General features: G+C 37.6%; 1 protein-coding gene and 1 long non-coding RNA gene across 4 annotated transcripts in view; one reads left to right on the top strand and one right to left on the bottom strand.

Moving 5' to 3' along the window:
• LOC119656119 (dynein light chain 1, cytoplasmic) overlaps positions 1–24,352 on the top strand; it is an 81,567-nt gene that overhangs the window by 49,377 nt on the left and 7,838 nt on the right. For 2 of the 3 annotated variants that reach the window (XM_038062446.1, XM_038062444.1), the window contains one exon: positions 16,175–16,307. In XM_038062446.1, coding sequence (XP_037918374.1) covers positions 16,200–16,307 — 108 coding nt within the window. In that variant the 5' untranslated portion in view covers positions 16,175–16,199. Of the gene's footprint in view, positions 1–4,994; positions 5,317–16,174; positions 16,308–24,352 lie in introns of those variants that run through there. The other variant, XM_038062445.1, reaches the window with a different exon arrangement.
• Positions 2,681–4,369, bottom strand: LOC119656120. Its single transcript, XR_005249997.1, has 3 exons — positions 4,085–4,369; positions 2,783–4,003; positions 2,681–2,695 (listed from the first exon to the last, which is right to left on the bottom strand). It is a non-coding gene; the product is annotated as an uncharacterized LOC119656120 (long non-coding RNA).

Genomic DNA, 24,352 nt, shown 5'->3' with positions numbered 1-24,352 from the left:
TACCGATTGACACGAAATTTGGTGAGAAGGTGGGGCCTGTGGACCCGCAGATATGCAGTGAGTGATATCCTTCTATGTTGAGATTTAGGGGCGGTCCCCATACATGTAAAAGGGGGGTGTAAAAATTGTTTTCACCAAATATAGTTATGTGGGGTATCGAATGAAAGGTCTTAATTAGTACTTTTCGAAGCCGGTCCTAGTTTGGAGATTTATTAAATAGGCGGGGAGTGGGAGGGGTGGAAAGTGATGATTTTTTTAACGGACCCATTTTCAGAAACTACCTAACCGAAAAATCTGAAAAAAATCATGAAGCTGCCTCTATATGGTGTCCAGGCCTCAAAATACTCTCCATATCGATATCTGTTCAAATTAAGTTAATAATAGGATATTACCATATTTTTCGGAAAATTGAGTAAAACCCCCCTTAAGTTTATCTCAGAGTTATAAAGGTTGGTAGTAGTATAAAATAAAATATGAAGCATATTATCTCCAATCAAAATCATACTATTAGTAACAAAGTTACAGTAGCTCAAGGTTGTCTTTATCGTGTAAATTTACAACCCAAGTACTAAATCTGACATGCTAAATGCATATTCTTAATGGGCTACAAATGGGATAGTTCTACGCTCAAATATACTCACAATACAATACCTGAAGCGCCCAGCTTCCGGTTTCCTGACTTATTTTCTTTTGTACCTGCTGGTGTGTGGTTGAATCGTCAACGGGTTCCCTGACACGCTTTGTGTTTCGTGTCTTGGCTGTGAAACAATTTTTGGAAGCCGGGTTTCGGCCAGATCTTTTCTGTGGAGTAACTTGGGATGTTTGTGTTGCTCTATCTGCCGTCGTCTCCTTTAGCAGTGTAAGGCAACCATTACCAAATTCCTCACGGGCTTTGTTATAAGAAGTCCGTATGACCTGCACTTGATTTTTAATGGCATGGTGTACATTGTTCCTTGGGCTGACATATTCCATCATTCTCTATGATTAGTAAACCCAGCCTGGTTAACTCATTCATTTTGGCCCGTCTGTCTGTCTGTCTTTCACAGCTGATTTATTCGGAAACGACTGGACTGATTGTCACGAAAGTTGGTAAGAGTATGCAATCTGTTGTTCCCTTTACATGCAGCAAATGACGCCATTTTGTGTTAAGTTTTAGGGGGGCTCCCCATACATGTGAATGGAGAGTGCAACATTTTTTTTTCATATTAAATTAAAGGGGTATCAAATTAAAGGGCTCAATTAGACACACGTCCGCATCTGCCTGCGCGCCCAAGGAGCTGGACACGTGCACGCACGTCCTGGTCAGGACGGATGCTGCCCGGAAGCCGCTGCAACCTCCATATGAAGACCCGCACCGTGTTCTCGAGCGGGGAGAGCATTTTTTCCAGCTCGAGATCGGAGGACACGAAAAAGCGGGCTCCTTATCTAGGCTGAAGCTCGTGTGCGCCCCAAAACAACGTCACATTCGCTTCGCGGAATGATGGGGAACGCAGTTCCGGGTTTAGTCGCTGAAACCTCTAGGTTTCATCTGGGGGCGGAATGATGCGGCGCAGCAGGGTTAACAACATTCGAAATTTATTTGTTAATGCGAGCGGATAGATGACGCTGCTGGCGCTCTCCGTGGCTTATTCGAACTCGGCACGAGAGGGGAAAACCAACGGTGAAAGTTCCGTTAGTTGGGAACAAACGGACCTCAAGACAAATCAACCGGACTCTTCTACCTCAACCACCGGGAAATGAACACGTTTTGTCTGTGTTATCATAGAAACAATAAGTAAAAAAAATTAAAATAAAATTTTTAAGTTTGCATTCATCTCGAAACGTGCTTGGTATCGACATTCGATCAGTTTAGGTGATCATAAATTAAGTGGTGCACGATTCCAGTGCGAACGAGAAGTGAAAGTCTCAAAAGGCTGCTTCTAACCACCGAAAAGATCTCTTAGCATTGTTAGTTGCACATTGACAGCTGGGCATAAAGTTTAATCCGCTGATTGATTGTAATCATATCTCTTACTTCTTCTAACAGATGGGTACGAATAATTTCGGAAATTATAGTGATAAACACGTGATAAGTCACATACTAGTGCTATGCTTATGTCGATCGCTATAGCAGATTAATAGTCAGTTAAGGTTTTATGGCTAAAAATCGCATTCTACTTTTTAAATGCGTTTTTCTCGAAACCGCATGTTGAAAATCGGCTGCCACCATAGCCCAAAATCTATCCAACAAAATTCTTTGAAATTTTCACAACTTATTCACAACATATTTCTACGGTGCGCAAACTAGGTTTATTGCGATTCATTCAGTAGTTTTTTTATTCATTGAAGAAGCCGTAAAAAACACCAAAATTCAAAAAAAAAGTTTAACAAGGCACCAAAAATTTAATTTTTAATATTTTTTAATCATCCTAATTTGCGGACTGTAGTTAAGTCTGTACGTTAAAATGCCGTTTACTTTTTTCTCCAAGATGGTCGCAGCGCCCTCTAGCGTGGCGCAGAAAAACATCTTTTTTTAGAGATGAGTGTATAAATTGCTCTGTGTTTCAATAACGAACTATGCAATCGGGCTGGAAAAATTACTATGCATGCTCAAGATATTAATAAATCCATGGTGAAAAATTCGTATCTTTCTGCAGTTCTTCACAAAAAATTTCTAAAAAAAGCCAAAAAAAAGGCCTTCACACGGGATGACTCCCTTAAAATGATAAGTAAATAAAAGAAATTAATTAAGACAATAATAGGATTAAAACAATAATAAGGTGAAAATGGTAAATAGACTCACAGTTACACCCAGAGCTTTGCATGATGCGTGACAAGGTTCAGTTCCTACAAATCATTTTTTTTTAAAATTTAATTTATACCGTAAAACTTTTCACTATTGCCGTAAATATACAAATATACGACTTTACAAACAAAAATATATATGGGAATGATTCCTTGGGAGATCTCAGAAGTTAATGGGAGATGGTCCGTCAACTTTCTCGGAATTTGCCAGCTGGCGAAACTCTGAACGAAGAAATCCCCTCGTCTTTTCCTTTTCAGCTCTCTTTGTTTATTCATCGCGAATTCTAAATTCCTTTACAGCTTTGACTCTAATAAATTCACAACGCGTCAACTAAAATATAAGTATATGCACTCGCGAACAATTGAACCAAACCCTTCTTTTGAACTTTCACCTACCACTTCCAGTTTCAAAATCCCTTCACCTACCCATCGCTAATCAAACTGGCATTTCGCCAGGTGTCCCCATGAACCGGTTCCGGTTCCGGTTGCCGCTAGCATCGCCTTGAACGCCAAGTTTTTCCATCCAAATTAGAAAATATTTGAAAATCAGTTTAATATAATTAAAGTTTTTTTCACTATATTTAATCTAAAGAATAGTTGTATTACTTTCGCGTCAATATTTTTGCTTTACATCCATAATATGAATTTTATTTTGCGCAACATAAACACCCTAAAATGCTTAGTAATTCACCGAGAAGTTCATGTTGCAATTTCTTTTTTTTTGTCACCTGCCATGAAATGTTTGTTGCTAATCTTAGAAGTAGCCGTATTAAATTTATCCCTGCGACAGCATTTCACTTTCCATTTGTCGCTAATTTCGCGGCACTTCGGAAATGAATGGAAGCTTATTTTTACTTCCCTATCACTTTCATTTCTTTACCCACTACAATTATCATGACCGTATACTGCACACCGCATTCAGTAGAATGTTTATCACTGAAAAAAAAACTTGAAATAGTTCATTAACGCACAAAATTGATTAAAAATCGGCTGCTCGCTGCTTATTTCTATTATAAAATTCTGTCCGTTACAAGTAGCGAAGGGCTTTCACGACGTCACGAAACACACATACGCGTGTCGCAATCTCTATTTGTTTGATTCATGAAGTAGGTCTAAGGCAGATGTTTCATTTGAGATTTGCGTATAGCCGCGATCGTTATATCAGTTTACGATCATCTTCGCGTTGACTTAAAAACCTTGAAATGAAATGTTAAATCAGCTGCGGAATAAATAGAATATTCCATTAAACCACATTGCGCACAGTACATACAATTACATAAAATATTTCCTAAATAATTACCTCCTCAAAATTCCATTTTAACAACTAATCGCTGACAAGCAAGTGAGTCGTCAATCGCCGTGCTCATGGTCGTGAGTTTTGCGAGGCTCGCGAACGCCATAAGGCACGCAGCTAAGATAACTGCGTTAAATTCAACTTATCATCATTCCAGTGAGTCTGATAGATATCATTTAAAAATTTAAATTTTTGTCAGTTGAATAGTCCTTGCCTTAAAAATACCCAATCAGTTTGCCATAATTTTGCCATCTTGACTGCCTAAGAGTGACCTTACACCATCCCCATTTCATCAATTTGGCGGCAATGACTGATGGACTGATGAAAATTTAATTTTTTAAATAAAGTATGTCAGTCTCGCTAGAGTCATGATAAGTTGAGTATAGTGCAGTTGTCATTCGGAAGCATTCGGAAGTCTGATCCATTGAGTGTGGATTCTACTTATTACATGTCCAATGCCAAACACGTTAGTCGATCAGTTTTTTATCCATCAGTTCCCCATCAGTATTTTTTTGATAAATTGATTTAAGGTAACTGATAAAAACTGACCGGGTATCAGCTATTGCATTTATTATTATATTGGAATCAGTCTGACATAATTGGAGTAGAAATAAGTCTCCCATTCCAATCCCTTTTTCCTACGATAAATAAAAAAAATATTTACATTAAATTCACTGGCAATATTCAAACAGATGATCTGCCAATATTAAAACTCGTAGCAGGCTGAGTTAAGAGACTGCTCTAGACATCAATTCACAATTATTCATTTTTCTAGACGTTTTCAATTCTAACCATAGTAAAAAACCACCTGAAAGAAGTCGCCTGGTAGAAGTTTCCTGGAGGAAGACACCCGCAACCACCCAATCACGAAACGAGCTGAATTTCGCTCAGCAGAGCAGTTGCATTGTGACTGTATTTGTTGGAAGCTTCGAACGTTGGTGAGAAATTCCGGAAAAATTGAAGTTCGTAGGAAACTACAGATTTGAAACAGCTAAGAAACGTGCGGATTCTGGCGTAATCTATTACTCGTTTCTGAAAGAATTTAAGCAATACGCCTGCTTGGTGCCAAGTGTTTCGTATTTCGTTCGAGAAGGAGTCGTCAGGTTATAAAAGTTATTTTTATATAGTCCGCGGTTCGCCTTCAAGGATATAGAACAATCTTGCCCGGCTATAAAGGGCGAAAAAGAGCAGGAGTGGAAGGTTGCCCGCGAGCAAGGCTAGAATTCGTGTTTTTTAAAGTAAGTATTGGTGCCGTATCCTGTCATGAATAATGTATACAAACAGCTGTAGCCAGCTGCTTGCTGTTATGCAGTCAGTTATTCTTGCTAAAGCCAAAGACGATTAATTCTTCAGGTAAGCCGGCTCTTCTAAAAAGCAGGAGTTGCCGGAATATTTTAATTGTATCGTCTCAGTGTTCATTATCCGGAAGGTGGAGACTCCAGTATGTGACATGTCAACTCAATGAATTTAGCCGAAAGGTTCAGCCACTCGTGAATCATTGCAGACCAGACCAGAAAGACCGCGGTTTTGCGGACAGTCGGCAGTACTTGGTCCTGCGTTCCTTGCATTTTGTCACCTATATCAACTAAGTGAAGTTCATAAGACACAAGACATGGATTTGGTGTATTTACGGACCCGAATTGTCCGAAATCTTTGAAGGCAAAGTTGTATGGAAGGTCGTAACGTGATCGAGGCTCTGATGGTCTTTCCATCATAATTTGATTTCAATTCCCAAATTATGCGGCTAAATATTTCCTTCGGCTTCCAAGTTTTTATTGCCCCTAGAAGTACATTACCTGCATCTTTTATTATGGGTGTAATTGTTAGCGTAAAAAAGTAGCAGTAAGTTACAAAAACTTGGTGATTTCAAATACGTTCCTATGCTTCACTATTTTATCTAACTTCAAACACAAAAAAAAACAATAGGTGGAACTTGTCAAAAAAGTAGGACAAAAAGGGAATTTTCCGGTCTAAGGCTGAGTGTTTCTAAAGCACTTCTGTGTGTGCGAACCCATGTAAAGCGGTAAACACAAGATAGATAAGATGCGTGCGTAGTGCGCACAAGACAAGCTCCGATACGCAGTTTCAATGTACAATGAGGATTTCAGATCGGCAAAGTTCGCTCCACGGCGACAAGGTTCGTTCTGATGACAGGTTACGCCGTTTACAATTTGGCGGCGCTTTTCGTTTTCGGCTGTTACTTTTGAATGTAACTAATTTGAATGAATTCATTTTGAGAACTGCGGAAAGCACTATTTGCGTTGCAAGTACAAATTATTAATGTCACCTCCATTGGTCTCGTCGATTCCATTAATAAAAATTGAATTTAAACCGGAGGCATCCTATCCAGGTCGATTGTTCGCGCACAAAATCACGGCATTGCATATAATCTTCAAGTTTATGCTTCTTACTATATTTTATGTTATGCAATTAAATGCCTCTAAGAGTCCACATACCTCCGGCTTAAATTCAATTTTTATGAATGGAAACGGCGGGACTAATGCAAGTCATATTAATAATTAGCACTTGCAACGCGAATAGTGCCTTCCGCAGTTCTAAAAGCAATTCATTTAAAAATAAATGTCGAAAACAAAAAGCGCCGCGAAAATGCAAATGACGTAAAGTCTCAACAAACTGTTATCTGTCACGCACTGCGAAAGTTCAATTTTCAAAACTTTTTTACGTGCCGCATTGCGCATCAGACTTGTATATTGCTTCATACAAGTCCGTGTAATGAACTTCATTTGTCAGCTCTGACTGCACACGCACGCATTCATTCCGTTGCTGTGTTTCCTGCTTAACTAAGCAACCAGCTGTAAACAACGATTACATGCATTAATAAATACAATAGAAAATTGATAAAGCGTCATTGCAATATTATTCGGATCGTCGCCTTCTATGATTGGCATCAAGCTGGAAAATTTCTATATTAATCCCTGCCAGACGCACTAACATCACCATACAAGTGGGAACCAATATTAATGATGCGTAAAACGCAACTGCGATCCTGACTGAAAAGCCTCCTCCCTGTCCCGCAACTTCAAGGCTTGTTTAGGCAGTTTCACCTCCTGTGTATACTCTTCTTGCTTCACTTCTTTTATCTGATTCTCAATTATATTTTCTACTGGTAATGCTTTCTTTCCTTCGATCATCTGTTGACACATTTCTTTGGTTTTATAGGCAGAATCCACACTAAATGGGATTGGATTGCGATTGTATTGGAGAGGCTTGTCCATGCACATCACAGGATTTAAGCACATCTACCAGTATCTATATGTGCCCAATGGTGTAGAGAGAAGCTTCCCCAATGTATTCGCAAGGGTGGACCCAAGAAGAATATACACAGGAGGAGCAATTTCAGTGGGATAGTAGTGTGGAATCTCATCGTGCATCTTTCGGATAGCGGCGGGGTGCTGGAGTGTCGATGTCACCTAGATGGATTGTGTTCTTATCTCAGCAGAAAGCGGATGCATCCAAAATATTGATCTTGGATGCATCTACTTATTTTCTCCTCATTCCTAGGAGAGCATACATGGATCTATTATCGAGAATGTTGCGCATGTTTACTACCACCAAGCTTTCCATAAAGGAATATCTCTCAGTGGTTCCATTAGGATCCATTATAATTAATCGGAAATGAATGTTTAAGTTAAGTCTGCCTTATTTCCCGCTGAGGTGTGAGAAGCCATAAATCGGTGTGCAATGTCTGTTGTTGACCGATGCTACCACGTGGTCGCAATCATGTGGGCTCACACCAATGCATTGCATCACATACACTGCACTAACATTAATAATTAACACTTGCAAAGCAAATAGCGCCTTCCGCAGTTCTCAGAACGAATTCATTCAAATTAGTTACATCAAAAGTTACAAGTGAAAACGAAAAGCAGCGCCAGTTTGCCAATGGCGTAATCTGTCATCACAACGAACCTTGCCGACGTGGAGCGAACGACTCATTTTTTACCAGTGCATCAGCGTCAAGAATAATATGGTGCATACTGTTGGAAAATTTGATGAAAATCTTACTATTGGCATAACAAAATTATCAATTCCATGCGAATTTAACGCATCGTATACCGTAGAAAAATTTGATGACCATGAGACGATTGATGAAAAAATGGTGCACTGACGTATGATCTCACACAAAAAGGTCGTGTGACCTCACACAATCAATCAAATGTATAATATAAATAAGACAATAAAGAAGGGAATGAGTTGCGTGCAATTAAACATGCGAACCATTGTGATGTTATCATCAACATTAACGGCGCAACGACCGGCATTCGGTATAGGCCTGCTTAAGGAACTCTAGACATCCCGGCTTTGCGCCGACGTCCACCAATTCGATATCCCTAAAAGCTGTCTGGCTCCTGGCCTACGCCATCACTCCATCTCAGGCAGGGTCTGCCTCGGTATTTTTCTACAATATTGCCTTTATATACTTTTCGGGCTGGATCCTCCTCATCCATACGGATTAAATGAACCGCCCACCGCAACCTATTGAACCGGATTTTACCCACACCCTGCCGGTTATGGTATAGCTCATAGATTCTTCTCGACGCAGCGAAGAGCTCTCAATTTTTCTTGCTAAGAGCCCAAGTCTCCGAGGAATACATGAGGACTGGCAAAATCATTGTCTTATACAGTAAGAGCTTTGACCCTATGGTGAGCCATTTCGAGCGGAACAGTTTTTGTAAGTTGGAATAGGCTCTGTTGGCTGCTAACAACCGTGCGCGGATTTCAAAGTCGTAGTTGTTATCGGTTGTGATTTTCGACCCTAGATAGGATAAATTATTATTGGTATCAAAGTTGTAGTCTCCTATCTTTAGTCCTCTCATTTGACTAGTGCGTTAAAGAGGCCGCATGATAGGGCATCCCCTTAGACCGTTGTTGATGTCGAATGGTCCCGAGAGTGATCCTGCTGCTTTTATCTGGCCTTGCGCATTCGTCAGGTACAGCCGTATCATTCTTATCAATTTCGTCGGGATACCGAATTCTCTCATGGCCGTGTACAGTTTTACCATAGCTATGCTATCATTGGGATGTTATGCTTCGAATAAAAACAGAATGACAACTGCACTGCACTCAGCCTGTCGTCAGTTCAGCTAGGCTGATAGATTTTATTTAAAAACTAGCTGACCCGGCAGACTTCGAACTGCCTCAATCGATTTGTCAGCTCGAACGATAATATTATGGCTATCAGATGGCATCCGATCCAATGCTATTTTGAACATGTTCACTAAATTGTTATTCTGATGCAGAAACATTTGTAATTCATGGACAATGGTTCTCTTCACTGTTAGATTGTGAGCAAATTTGTAAAAATTGATAATCTGCATCAGTTACTGGTAACAGTGTCCCCAATAAGTGATAAATTTGTCCTTGTATCTGTAATTTTTAAAAATTTGTCGATTAATTATTTCCGATACATACATTTTAGTACATATTGAATATTATAAAAAAATATTCTGGTATATAATACCTTGAAAGTGGGCATGAAATTGTCCTGTATAATATGTGTAGCGCCAAATGATATCATCTGGAAACAGCTGACATATTTCTGAATGTTTGCCGAGAAGTGCTTAGAATCCCAGAAACTAAAGACCGTAAAAGATCTGGTGGTGGGAGCAATTGTGGCAATTTTACTTTGCCTCCAGCACAACATAATCCAGTAGATTCATGAGTGTATTTTAACGCCTTACAATATTTACAAATTATTTTCATTTCCTCAATTGTTACCGATTTGTCAGCACTATAATCAATTGCCGGATCATAGTGCAATGCAGCTCGTTCAAGAATCACAGGAGCATTCGATCAATTTCATTATGTCGTGATTGCTGTTGTTATGTTTGATGTGCACGAACTCATTGCATTCTAAGCCTATCTACTTCATTATCACTCACTAAATAACACAATTCTGACACAGCAATACGACTATTTTCTTGATCTGTCTCTCTCTGGTCATCAGTGCGGTTAGCACGTGAGGTAGCTCTTCGCACATTTGATTGACTGCGACGACCTAAGTCAGGTCGTCTTCTCCTCGGCATCGTAAATTGTAAATAATTAAGGTGAGAAAATTTTTCGCTCACTTAGCAGTAAAGTGTCACAATCGCAAAATATCAAAAAAAGAGCACATTTACTGGAATGTCACTATCACAAAGGATCGCCAAAGTAAAGAAAGTTCTCGCGCACTCATAGATATCGTAATACTTCTTTCCGTGTTCTAAAGTGCAAGAGGATGGATTGACATATTAGTTGGTTGTCAAATCTAATGTCAAATATCGTTGCATTCAGAAATTTAATTTGTAACAAAACTTAATATCTAATTGAAATAATAAAAACTTGTTGTTTCTTTTTCGTTGGTGTGGGTATTTATTCTTGCAAATACCGATATTTATTCTTGCAAATACCCACACCAACGAAAAAGAAACAACAAGTTTTTATTATTTCAATTAATTAATCGTTTGAAACACCGCATAATTTCACTCTGCTTAATATCTAGTCTAGGTAGTCTAGTTTGGTCTTGAAATATTTATGGAAATTCAGAGAAGGTTTAAACGGTGAGAAACAAAAATACTAAAAACAGAAATTCTATTTTCAAATACAACATGTTCTGAGCTGTGAAACATTTGATGTCTTTTGTCTTTTTAGAAAAAAAAGATTGTCACTTGGTTGAATATGAGGTCCGATGAACATAGTGAATGATTGAACTTTATTGAATATCAAAGATTGAACTTTATTGAATATCAATAAAGTTTTAATTGACTCTAAATTTTATTTAGAAAAAAACGTTTATATGGGAAGAAGAAAAGTGCTGTTTTTAGGGTTTTACCGGCAATTATTCGAATTTTTCTCACCTTTTAAACCTTCCCTAGACCTCCACGGACATTTCAAAACCAAGATAACATAAATCCGTTCAGCCGTTCTCGAGTTTTAGCGAGACTAACGAACAGCAATTGATTTTTAAGGTTTTGTGTGAAACAAAACCTTATTAGAATCGATTCGATGTCTGTCTGTCTGTCACACCCGATTTATTCGGAAATGGCTGGACCGATTGTCACGAAAATTGGTAGGAGTATGTGATCTGCCGTTCCCTTTACATGCAGCAACTGACGCCATTTTGTGTTAAGTTTAAGGGGGGGCTCCCCATACATGTGAAAGGAGGCTGCAAAATTTTTTTTCACAGAATGTAGCCATGTGGGGAATCAAATGAAAGGTCTCAATTAGTACTTTTCGAAACTGGTTCAATATTTGATATTGGGTGAAATATAGGGGAGTGAGGGCTCCAAATATGACCATCAAAAAGTGTAACAGGTCTCGTTCTCAGAACCTATCCAACCGAAAAATCTGAAAAAAATCACAGTAGTGCAACTCAACGAAATCTAGGCCTCAAAATATATCCGGTTCCGATATCTGCACAAATAAAGTTAATAATAGTATATTTCCACATTTTAGAAATTTACCCGGCACCCCCCTTATGTTCATCGCAGAAGTACAAAATTTGACATGCGTACAATTAAGAACATAATGCACAATTGGTCAAGTTTGAAGAAAATCAAACAATTATTAACAAAGTTATAGGGGTGAAACTTTACAATTTTTTGTGAATTTCGCACACTCTACAACCTGCATGACGTCATCATCACATATCAATTCATCAATACCACAACGAAGTAAGTTCGTATGAATTGGGTGGAAAAGAATTATTTTGTTTTAGTTTTTTAATCATTTGTATATGAATATCAATTATTCCAACGAGACATGTGTGTATGTAGGTATAGTATATGCGTGCTAATGGACTTTGCGGGTAGTGCCTAATTCAGATAGATATAAGAAGTAAATCGGAAATATGGGTACGATCAATTGATATACGTGCATATATGTGTACAGTATTCGGAAATAGGCAGTTTGTTTATTTAGGATGAGCGCAATATCTATGGCTGTAATATGTACGTATGTCTCGTAGTTTGGAAAAATATAAAGGATTATGTTGAATTTGTAGCTATATATGGATAGAGAAATGTGCGTTGAAATTTCTTACATAAGATGAACACAAAACCTTTATACCCGAAGCGCGAGCTTCCGGTATTCCGACTTGTTATATATAAGATTAAAGTTTCATCAACTGCACTTGTTCGTAATTATTGCCCTGATTCGACTCATGATTCATAATTGAGTTGATTGATATCCGATATCCAGTCCCGATACAAATGTCTCTGGATCGGTTACGAGCTGTGTCTCGTGTTGTTATTTATCACCCTCCCTCTTCTCCTTCCTCAGCGTATTATGGGTCATGGGAGTCGTCAGGAACGAAACGATTAAGGTATGTGCGGCGTGGCGTATCAAATGAAAAACTGGTCCTATTTTTAATATTGCGTGAAACATAGGGGAGTAACGGCTTAAAATATGAACGAATGCAATGCAATTTAACATCATTCGATTTGTATTAATGCAAGTATATGTTGAATTAGTATTCAATTTTCGATCAAAAGAACTCACTATCTGAATTTCCAGAAAAAATGTCCTGGTTGCGTCTGAGACCGTACATCATTCTATTTGTTTTCGAGCGTTAGTCACACTTTTATGATAACTAAACATTTCTGATACTTACGATGGTTCTGGTCGAAATTTGGATGAGTACTACATGAAATACATTGTGGAGCACATATTATTTACATATATACAATATCTTGGTGCTTATACACATTATACATTACATAAAACGTATTTTCGATCGCTTCAAAATCGCTTACGTTCTGAAAAGTGTAATAGGGGATAGAGACTTAAATGCTGTAGAATCAAAACTGATTTAGCATTGACTCGAAATTTTAAACAAGCACCAATGAGTCCAGAATGATCCGTAGGGTGTTGGATGTGGTGAATGCAGGAGGATTTAGAGCGGCAACCACTTACTCTCTGTCGGTAAAGTTTTCGAGGTGATTATTTTATCTATCTTTGCGACGGCATTGAGCTCAAAGATACCTCTCCAATTGTCTCATTCAAAACGGGTGTCCTTCTTTGCAATCTTAACGATCAAACAGTAGGTATAGTGATAAATAACTGCGGGAAGACCGTCGAGGACAGTGACTTTTCTTCGTTTGAGTGCATTGATGGCTGAGATGATTTCTACCTTATTAGAGGAACGGGCGGTATCTACACGTTACGGTGACTAGCCATTTCATCCACAAGAGGAGGAATTTCATCGGATGTGATACGGTGAAGAACCGTGGTTATGTGTTCTTTTCACCTCTTCAGCTGCTCGATATCGTGGATGAAGAGTCCACCGTTAACATCCTCCACAGGACCATTGAATTTGCGACTACAAGCAAGTTCTTTCGTGATGCGTTATACCCTTTTGAAATCATTACGTTCTGCGGCATCTTCCACTTCCCTGACCAGTGTAATAAGAAATTTCCTTGTGTTACGGCGCACAGAACGCTGAATTCGAGCGTGTTGTGTTCGCCATCACTCGCAGCGGTCAATAGAGCTTTCAACACATTCCGTTTATCGATTCGCTTATGACGCCTCTTGGACGAACTGCGTAGCACCCGCCAAAAAAGAATTTTTGATGGGGGCCCAATGCTCATCGATGTTCTCGTGCGGGTTACCAGCAAGATAACTCCTTCACTGTTCAGTTCCAGCAGGATCATACAAGCGGTTGGGATGCTCCTTAACCTGGACCTTGAAGTTAGAAGTCTGTCAGAAACCGGCTTACAGGTCAAGTGCATTCGCGTCTGCTACTACTCGGCTTTCCAAGAATACAAAAGTACATTGCCGCAAGAAGGATATGAGTGCTCTCCAGAGTCTCACTATCTTACCTCGCTTAGACCCATTTCCAACTTATATTGTGGGAGGTCCGCCTCGAGTTGGAGGAAGCGAATATTCTGAGGACCCTCGCTACCGTAGTCGAGGGGCGTGGGAGGCTAGTCCATACATTTCTATCGCGCTATTTCTAACAAAGTTATGATAAGTCAGAATTTGTTGCTTTTGTTCAAATTTACTGCAATCTAAAACTTTAAATGTCAATATCATAAAAGTGAACAGTCTGCCATACTAAATGCAAGAATATTATGTGCTTAGGTATATATGGGACAAATGCTCACTCAAATATTCTTACATAAGTAATATACGAAACTATTCATACCTGAAGCATGCAGCGTACGGTTTCCCGATTTGTTTAGATACTTCTTACATATATGTAAATATCACTGGGGATGTATAGGAGATACAAAGAAAAAAAGAATACTTTCTGGAAGAGGGAAAAGGCAGTGAGTTTTTCATTTGGTGCTTATTTTGGTCCTTTTTCTAGAATAAAATGATCGGTAGAAGTATATGGAAAATGCACAAAAAACAAAGGCGATGAAGGTCGTCTTGCAGTAATGGAGACGAATGTATTGTACTCCGCATAACACGCTACGGTCAAGTCGAAAATGAAGACATCCTTGATCGATATGTTTTATACGAATTGCGGTGCTAGAATGAGCCTAAACAAGCGGGGAGATAGAGAAAGGATAATTAAGGATATTTGGTTATTTACCTTATTTCAAATAGAAATATAGCTAATAAACCCAGGGATGAGAGCAGACTTGTTAGCACTGATGAAGGGAATAAGTGGTTCTCGAAATATCGGTATTTGCAAAAATAAAATCCTAGGTATAATGGAAAGAACGTGTAAAAATGAAGTTATCTGGTTTTTTTTAGTAATTATTGAAAGGGAAAAGAGACAACACATGGATCAAAGCTAACTAGAAATGCACGTTTTAATAATTTGCTTGTAACTGGGAAATGGAAATGAGTCATTACCACACGACAAACGAAACATAGTGAAAATGAGCGTTAGAGGTAGAATTAAGCGATTTTTTGTATATCATAGCGTTATACTCCATTCTAAGCTCTCCATTATTGGTCCTAACATTCGTTATAAAATATGTCGTTCGAAAATGTATATCTCTCTGTACGGATTATCTGAGAACAGCCATTTCTCGACTGAATTCTGCCCTATGCATTGTCATCTTTACCAAGATACTTTTGTTTTGGATCGGCTAGTTCCCAAATGTCGCCCTCTATAGTTCTAAGTGCTGGCTGCTTATCAAAAAACACTGAACGCCATCACGTGATAATGGAGATAAAGATATAATGCATCGGATCAGTGGCGATCACGCTATGATGACATTCGAAATCTGATTTATTTTTGCTTGTTCTAGTTGCTGAGCGTTAACCTCATGTGTTGTTCCATCCTATAATTTATTTGCCTTTTTTTTTTTATGAGGAAACGAAAAAGCTTGCCATTATCCCTTAACAAAATGCGGTGCCGTCCGTTTATATGCTTGTGCATTTTCAAAGATGGACATTCGACTTTGATTTGAAACTACCAAGCAACAATGAGGATATTTCTAAGCTGTCGCCATATGGTTTTGCCTAGATCTTATATAGGTTAAAGTTGAATCAATCACTGTTTAATTGAATTCGTATCCGCCTAAAATTTCTCACATAAAAGAAATATAAACAGTTCAGTATTTGGAGGGAGGGTTAATTTTTGGTCTCCCGATTTATTTTTGTAAGTTGCGTATAGAAAGAAATTAATTTTAATATTTACCAAACTGAAAGTTAAACTTGCCTTGCAGGAAAAAGAATAAAAATATCTATTATAAATTTTAATATTTGGACATCTTTAAATCAATCTGGGGTTGCGATGTTTCTAGCGGAAAGGTTAAAGGAATTAAAACGTAAAACCGTTCCGACGCTAGTAGTGAATATTTTATTCAGTATATACCGATATTCCGGGAACAGCTTGTTCCCTTTTTTCAGTGCACGGGTGAAGGGAACAAGTTGTTCCTGAAATATCGATATATGCTAAATAAAATATTCACTGCTAGCGACGGAACGGTTTTATATTTTAATTCCATCTTCAAATGTTAAGTGTTTATAGTGTGCATGACGTTTGTAGTTCGTTACTCAGCTACAGCTCGAATGAAATTTATAGAAATTAATAGATTAGTTATAATGTATGAGGACATCTCTAGACATTTTGATTTTTCACAAAAGTGTACCATGCCGTTCATATTTTAGACAGATTTATCTGTTTTTTTAATTCAGGTTATCACCTACAACACACAAAAAGATGTCAGACCGTAAGGCCGTTATCAAGAACGCCGATATGAGCGAGGAAATGCAACAAGACGCAGTAGATTGTGCGACACAAGCGTTGGAAAAATATAATATAGAAAAGGTGAGTGATGCATTTTCACAAATGCTTATAAATATTTAGTATAATGTAGAAAGTGAATTGGAATCATTCTTGTTTTCAAACTGTCATATGTTTTCGGGAACGTTCTTTGAGTTAATTATGCCAATTTTAGGGCAGTTCTAAAGTATTAATATTGTTAGAATCGTTAGGTAATTAAATTTAGGTAAATTTGATTTTCCTTCGCCCTCAAGCAAGGGCATTCGTCATATATATTTATAATATTGCGTACGATAAATTTTCCAAATATAGGAATGCAAAGAATGAACAACTATGAAGTGTTGTAAAGGTGGGATGTTTAATCGATATAACGATGAATTATACATATCGTGTTACAGATTAGTGCAATGTCTATATTTTGCTTGTCCGTGGTACTATGGTGGCTGTAAATTTCTCCTAGGAAAATTTCGTTGAGTAGATAGAATGTTAAATAAACTAATATGATCAATTTCTACTATCCTGAAGTAAATAGTACCCACGATTATTAATGAGAGGAATTCGAAAATCAGGGATAATAAAATAAATGGGCTTCTAAGGTGAATCACGTCACTAATAATCAAAATGTTGCCATGACAAAGTTCTGTTTAGAATGATAGTGTGATAGTGTATGTATAATTTGCTTCCAAACGAACAATTAAGCTTAATGTGTAAACTGAATTGCGTCCTGGATAAAGCCAAGTTTATAAGGTTCTCCATCTTGTGCCCTTACTTTCCAATTACGTGGGTGAGGATTTTAGTGTTCTAATATTGAAATTACAACAATCAACTTGATTTATGTTTATTTTTTTTTACTCATTTTAGTAGAAAGTTAAAGTTAATATAAGAAGTATATTTGTAATTGTTTTTCTCTACAATATATTGAGCGTCAATTAAATGTTTGCACCACAGTTTTTCCCAATACTGTACATACACATGCACGTATAAAAATTGGTCGTACTCATATTTCCGATTTACTTCGTGCACAAAAGCATACATATGTACATATATAGTACGTATGTATATTGAATACAGCTGATTTAATGTACAAATATATCTAGCTGAATTAGACACTACCCGCAAACTTCATGAGCACGCATATATTATATACCTACATACACACTGTTTGGAGTAATTGATATTTATATACAAATGACTAAAAACTAAAACAAAATAATGCTTTGCGACCCCATTCATATGAAATCACTTCATTGTAGTATTGACGAATTGATATGTTATCATGACGTCATACGCGTTGTAGAATGCACGAAATTTACATCAAATGGCAAAGTTGCACCCCCTATAACTTTGTTAATAATAGTTGGATTTTCTTTAAACTAGACCAAATTGTGCCTTGTGTTATCCTTTATATAAGAATAAAACTAGGCAGCTTTCTCCTACTACAATATATTTTAATAGTTAGTAAATACGTATTTCGAGGGCTACTTACTCTTTCTCAGTACTTAAGCTTAAGTAACTATTAAAATATATTGTAGTAGGAGAAAGCTGCCTAGTTTTATTTTTATTTAGAAGAACTACAAGCTTCGGAAGGATAACTATTCTTTATCCCCATGCCACTGGAATGGACATAAGGGGGGTTTGCCGAGTAAATTTTTAAAATGTAGAAATATACTATTATTGACTTTATTTGTACAGATATCGGAACCGGATGTATTTTGAACCCTAGATTTCGTAGAGTTGCACCCTCACTCCCGTACATCAGATAGATATCAAATATGGGACTAGTTTCGGGAAGTCCTATTTGGGCCCTTTCATTTGATACTGAACATGGCCACATACTACGAAAAAAAATTTGCACCCTCCATTCACATGTATGGGGAGCCCCCCTTAAATTCAACACAAAATGGCGCCACTTGCTATATGTAAAGGAAACAACAGAACACATGTTTCCGAATAAATATAGACAGACAGACATCGAATCGATTCTAATCACACAAAACCTTAAAAAACAAAAGGAATCGTATTCACATACACGTACAAAAATTATAAAAGGTTTGAAAGTATTTTAATATGATAAAATGTTGCTATCGTCAATTTTCCTTGTTGATTGACTGAAAATATGGACATATTCCTCGAATTTTGTCTGTGCGCCCTCTTATCTGCTTCTTTTAGTAATGTTTTATAGAAACTAATGGGTGAGTTTAACTCTACTGATACTTGACGGTTGGGTTCTTTGTCAGGATCATTTTGAAGAAGCATGTTCATTCCCTCCTCGAAATAAGAAAGCGAAGCCGTCAAGGTTTTCGCTGTTAGCTGCCTGGCTCTGGTTTTTGTTTAAGTGTTTGTTCGGTTGCTACCTATATCAGCTCCTCGTATGGAAGTGGTTCTCTGTCAGTATCGAATAAGCCAATCAAATCACGTTCTTCCAAATTTTCAAAACTCAGGTCACTTGCTAAGCTCAATATATTGTGACGAAAATCACTTTGGAAAATTATATGACGTCAATGTAAATCGTAGTAATGATAATTAGCCAGGACACTAAAATTGTTTAATAGTAAGGCAAATATTTAATAATAATAATCGTTGGCGCAACAATCCATATTGGATCAGGGCCTTGAAGTGTGTTAGAGCACTTCATTCAAGATCGTAACGGCACACTACAGAATAGCCTGTAGGAGGTAATGTGGTCAGCATTGCGCTCGCCCGAGATTATTACCCTGATTTGACTCAAGTACTCATTCGCAGCTGAGTCAACTGGTATCCGACATCAAATCACGATGCAAATTCCACTGCCACCAGTGAGATTTGAACCGCGAGCTTCCGTATGACAGCGATAATTGTTAACAGATGACTCTAATGTCGAAAAGATCTTGTCAATGGCGCAAAGTAGTTTTCTAGTAAAGTGTTTGCATGTCTTTCTGGAATGTTCCGCGGGGTATAAAAGGGTCGGAAGTCCGCCCAAAAAGTCAGTCTAGTTATAGAATTAGAACAGATCACGTCGGTTATGAATACGCCTCGAATGCACCGGTTAAAAGAATTGTTCTACAATTAATTATACAGTAATAAAAATAATAATCGTTGGCGCAACAATCCATATTTGATCAGAGCCTTGAAGTGTGTTAGAGCACTTCATTCAAGACCTTAACAGTACACTACAATACACTGTAGGAGGCAATGTGGTCAGCATTGCACTCGCCCGAGATTATTACCCTGATTTGACTCAGGTACTCATTCACAGCTGAGTCGACTGGTATCCACCAGTGAGATTTGAACCGCGATCTTTCGTACGACAGCCTTGTGCTCTAACCACTCAGCTATCCGGACACAGTACGGTTGTATAATTTAGTGTTCAATAAACGCTTAAAGTTATAGAGCGGGTTTTTGTTCAATGCTACGCAATCTAGTGATACGTAAAGCAAGTGACGTAACTAGTGAGGAGTATGTAAAAAACCTGACAATCGGTGACAGCGGTAGCATTACGTACAAGCAAATTCGTAACAATATTTTGACGAACTTCAGGAAGAGATGCAACTTCAGACTCTTTTATGCATGCTTGCCAAATTTATCTCCAAATATGGTTCATTGTGGTTGATTTTAGCTCCTTCCATGATTCTCTAATGTTATAAACGGCATCTCTGGTGGTGTAGTTTTTCCAAAATTGTTTTATCGAAAATTCACCATTGGTTTTCTGAAAAAGTTTACGAAAAGCTCTAAGTAAATAATAACCCTTAAAAGCTGCTATAGTCCCCTGATTAAATTAACAGGGTGCCCTGGAGCATTATCCAAAATGAATAATGCCCTGTTACTCAAGTTCTTCTTTTTCTTCAGCTTTTATCCCGTTCACAAGCAGGGTCGACTCGTCGTGATCGGTTTCGCCATTTGGCTCTATCAATTGCCTGATCTGGGTCCAATTTCCAAGCTTTTAAATCCCCATTCAGCGTATCAAGCCACCGTTGCTCCGGCTTGCCTTTTGGTCATTTCCCATCGACTTCGTGACCATACCATCGCAACCCCATAACGATCCAGGATATCCTCATTTCGGATATCGGCGAATACTCAAAACCATAGAGAGCGACAAGACGGACGACATTGCGGTAAATTTTAGATTTGAGGCGTTCGTTGATACGTCGATCACAAAGCATTTGTGGAATGCCAGTTCATCCAGGTTGCGTTAATGCGTGGAGCAATATCATAACGCAGTTCTTCACTCACTGATGGTGTTGACCCGGGGTATTATATAAATTGCTCAGATCTAGGCAGATCATTGCCGTTGACAGTGATTGTGCGTGTTTCATGGGGGTCGATCGTCAAAAATTCAGTTTTGTTTAGATTCAATCTGAAACCGCCTTGCATGAGACGATCATTTCCATTTATCCAACTTTTCTTATTGAATTTCCGGATGACCGGCAATTGTTTCTTTTTCAGCCCTAAAGGGCATGTAGAAAATTTAAGGTGTACAAAATATACCTTGGATTTTTTTGGATACTAAGAAGGGTTTTAGCTTAAAATCGCCTGCAGCATTTGCACTGAGAAGCAAAGTTACTCGTTCTTTAGAGACCTTATATCCAGATACAGATTTTCAAAGTTGAAAATAAACTTTCCAGCTTTCGCTTTCAAAAGAATTTTGTTTCGTCTACATTCAAAACTTGTTCTGGTTTGTATTCATACCTTAAGCGCTCAGCTTCTGGTTTTCCGACTTGTTTAAGGTTTTGTGTGAAAAAAAACCTTATTAGAATCGATTCAATGTCTGTCTTCCACACCTGATTTATTCTGAAGCGACTAGGGCTATTATGACGAAATTTGGTAATAATATTGCGTTGGGGAAAAAGAAATGTCGTATTTTGTCAATAGACAATGACACTTAAACATATCTTGTGTTGTACTTATCGCATGCGGTTATACTGTACGGCGATTTGAAGACGAGAAGCTGTGCTACAAGTGTCTCTTTGACAGTGTTGTGACCGTACGTTTCAGTCTCAAGTTATAGCGCGTGAAAAATGGAGTCCAGCAAGTAAGAAATTCGTCATATTTTATGTTTTTTTCTATCTGAGAGGTAAAAATGCCACGAAGGCGGCCGACAAAATTTGTGAAGTTTATGGGTCCGATACTGTAACGATTCGCACAGCACAGCGTTGGTTCAATCAATTTCGTTCTGGTGTAGTGGATGTCGAAAATACACCCCGTACTGGTAGGCCAATCGTCGTAGAAACCGATAAAATCGTCAAAATCATTGAAGTAGACCGGCGTGTAAGCATTCGCTCGATTGGCCAGGAGCTGGGTATAGGCCATAAAATCGTTTGGAACCATTTGCAGAAGATTGGATTGCAAAAAAAACAATGTTTCCGTCCCAAACGAATTGGCCCAAAAAATCTCTTGGACCGAATCAATGCCTGCGATGCACTGCTGAAACGGAACGGCTCCTCATACGTTCGAAAGGAGTGTAAATTTGTTTTCACAGAATATGCTCATGGGGAGTATCGAATGAAAGGATTTTTTTTTGATATTGTGTGAAATATAGGGGAGTGAGAGCTTAAAACATATGCCCCGAAAAGTGTAACAGGTCTCGTTTTCAGAACCTATCGAAATTAAATCTGAATAAGTTCACAATGGTGTACTTATACAAAATCTAAACCTCTAAGTACACCGTATTCCAATATCTGCTCAAATAAAGTTAATAATAGCATATTAAGTTTTTAGAAATTTACCTGAGAAATTCCCCTTTAGTAGATCCTAGAGGTGTAATGGGGCGACACCTCTAGGATTGACTATAGCTAGTGATATAATACATAATTTTGCAAAATTTGAAGGAAATGAAAATATTATTGACAAAGTTATAGAAAGTCAACATTTTACACTTTACGTGAATTTATCACAATCTAAGACGGATGACATGATCATATAAAGTGAACTCATATGAGCGGCAGAGTTGGATATATCAAGGAATATTTTTAGTTATATATGAACAGAAAAACGTACATAGGACATTTCTCACACAAGACTTTTATACTCGAAGCGTCCAGCTTCCGGTATTCCGTACTGTGAATAAATGGGAATCGCTTCAGGCATGCACGGTTTTGTATTTTTCTTATGTTAGTTCCCGATCATGCATAGCTAAATTTTCAAACTATTCCTTCATCTATTTCGAAATTAAAAAATTCAATCATATATTATTATGCTCACCATAAACTCATTGTCTATTAACGCATTTCAGGCAGTTGACTTTACTAGGGCATTGATATACATATAGAATATACTATATGTAGGGTAGGGCAGTCAATTTAGAAGAAATAGAAAACTTCGACCTTCTATAACATTTTTAGTAACAGCTCTTCAAACTGTTCATCATTATGTCATATAAAATCGTACTTCTAGAATGAATTTAGGTGTCCTTTCGATAAATTTCTAAAATAAAGTAGTAAGTCCTGTTACATTTACAATCTCGGCTGATATTGAAAGTTATACCAGTTTTATTAAATTAAACTCTTTCATTGGATATTCTGGATGTAGATTTGAAAGTTTCGTGAGTCCATCTAGATCAGGCGTTTGACCGAGCAAAATGGCGAAACCACTCAACACGGATCTACCCCGCTTCTGCAAGGGGTAATTTACACGGATGTGGATTTAAACGCTGTAGAATTGAAACGAATTTAGTTATTGACTCCAAACAGGTATTATTGAGTTACTATTCTATCGACATATACCAAAAATAAAAAATTAAACATCCACCTTATCGCCGAATCTGGTTGAGGGGGGAGTATGTAGCACATTTGCATTGATGTAGCTTTCGAGGCGGATACGTCACGCGAATGGAAAAAAGGTTCCATGGTTTGAGTTAGGCGGTAGTTAGCAAATATCAAATCAAACGGATTGAGAGTTCTCGAGAATAGAAAACATTGCATAATTTATTATTATTATAATAGCAACTGATTCGATTTCCGAAGCATTTGAGAGGAAAGATATTATAGCGCATGTAGCTCTCAAAAGTTAGACTTCATTGTGGTATAATCATTTTTTGTTCCTGTGAAATTCTAAAGGTCCACAAAGATTAACCTTTGACATGTATATGCGGCCAAATGTTTGTTTTATGTCTGAAAAAATTTCAAGGATGTAAAGTTTGTTTTTTCGTCGCGGTAATCTTACAAAAATGAAACGTAATTGTTTTTTGACACCTTGAATATCTTTTTCCCTTTTGGGTTGACTCACTGGGTGGACTGGGGAAGGACTGCGTATGATTTAAGCGGAAATTCTTTCTCATGTACAGGAAAAAAGATGTAAACATCTATTTTAAATGAGAACTGAAAATAGCATCACAACAACTTTTCTCTCAGCTTAATGGGGTGGGGGACTGTTTGCCATGCGTCCTACAAAGTATACATAAATATATACTCTTTTATGATGGAGAATGTCAATATTTTCTATCGATGTGCAAATCTAATGTAGAAATTATCCATGAATAACGGAAGTTAGTTTCCCTTGTACAGCCTTTGTTTTTTTGTCACATGAGTTTTTTGAATCTATAGTAGTTCTACTTTAATAAAGGTTTTGTTTTTTTTTTGACATTCATTGTATTACACAATTAACATTGGAAGTTTACGTGGCGACTTTGTTAGATTGATAAAAGAACCACCCACTGAAATGCAAACTATTGATAATGAATCGATAGTGGACTAACCGAAATGAATTTAATAAATCCAGTAGGAAAAAAAGTAAATAATTTATGGAAGACATTAAAATTAATTCCAGAATTATTAAAGGTGCTATATATATTATTGTCACCAAGTGTTCTGCTCAGTTAAAGAAAAAAGTGAATTGTGTTCATTTAACTCTACTATTGCGTTATTCCTTCATATTGCAAATGCAAACGAGATAATTATCTAATTTTTTGGAAGTCTCGGTAAATGCTGTAAATGCTATATAATAAATCAAGATAACATTTTGTTCAAATGTTTGTTCTCTTAAGATTACCTCTATTTTGAATAGAAAGAAATGTCTGATAAAATAATAAAAAAAGCAATAAAACACTGAGTACGGATTTCTGAAATATGCGATCTTCTTCTTTTTCTTCTTTTTTCTTCAGTCTTTGTCCCGTTCAC

This window comes from Hermetia illucens, chromosome 4, assembly GCF_905115235.1.
Source record: "Hermetia illucens chromosome 4, iHerIll2.2.curated.20191125, whole genome shotgun sequence".
Taxonomy (NCBI): Eukaryota; Metazoa; Arthropoda; class Insecta; order Diptera; family Stratiomyidae; genus Hermetia; species Hermetia illucens.
This window is presented reverse-complemented; position numbering and strand designations above follow the sequence as displayed.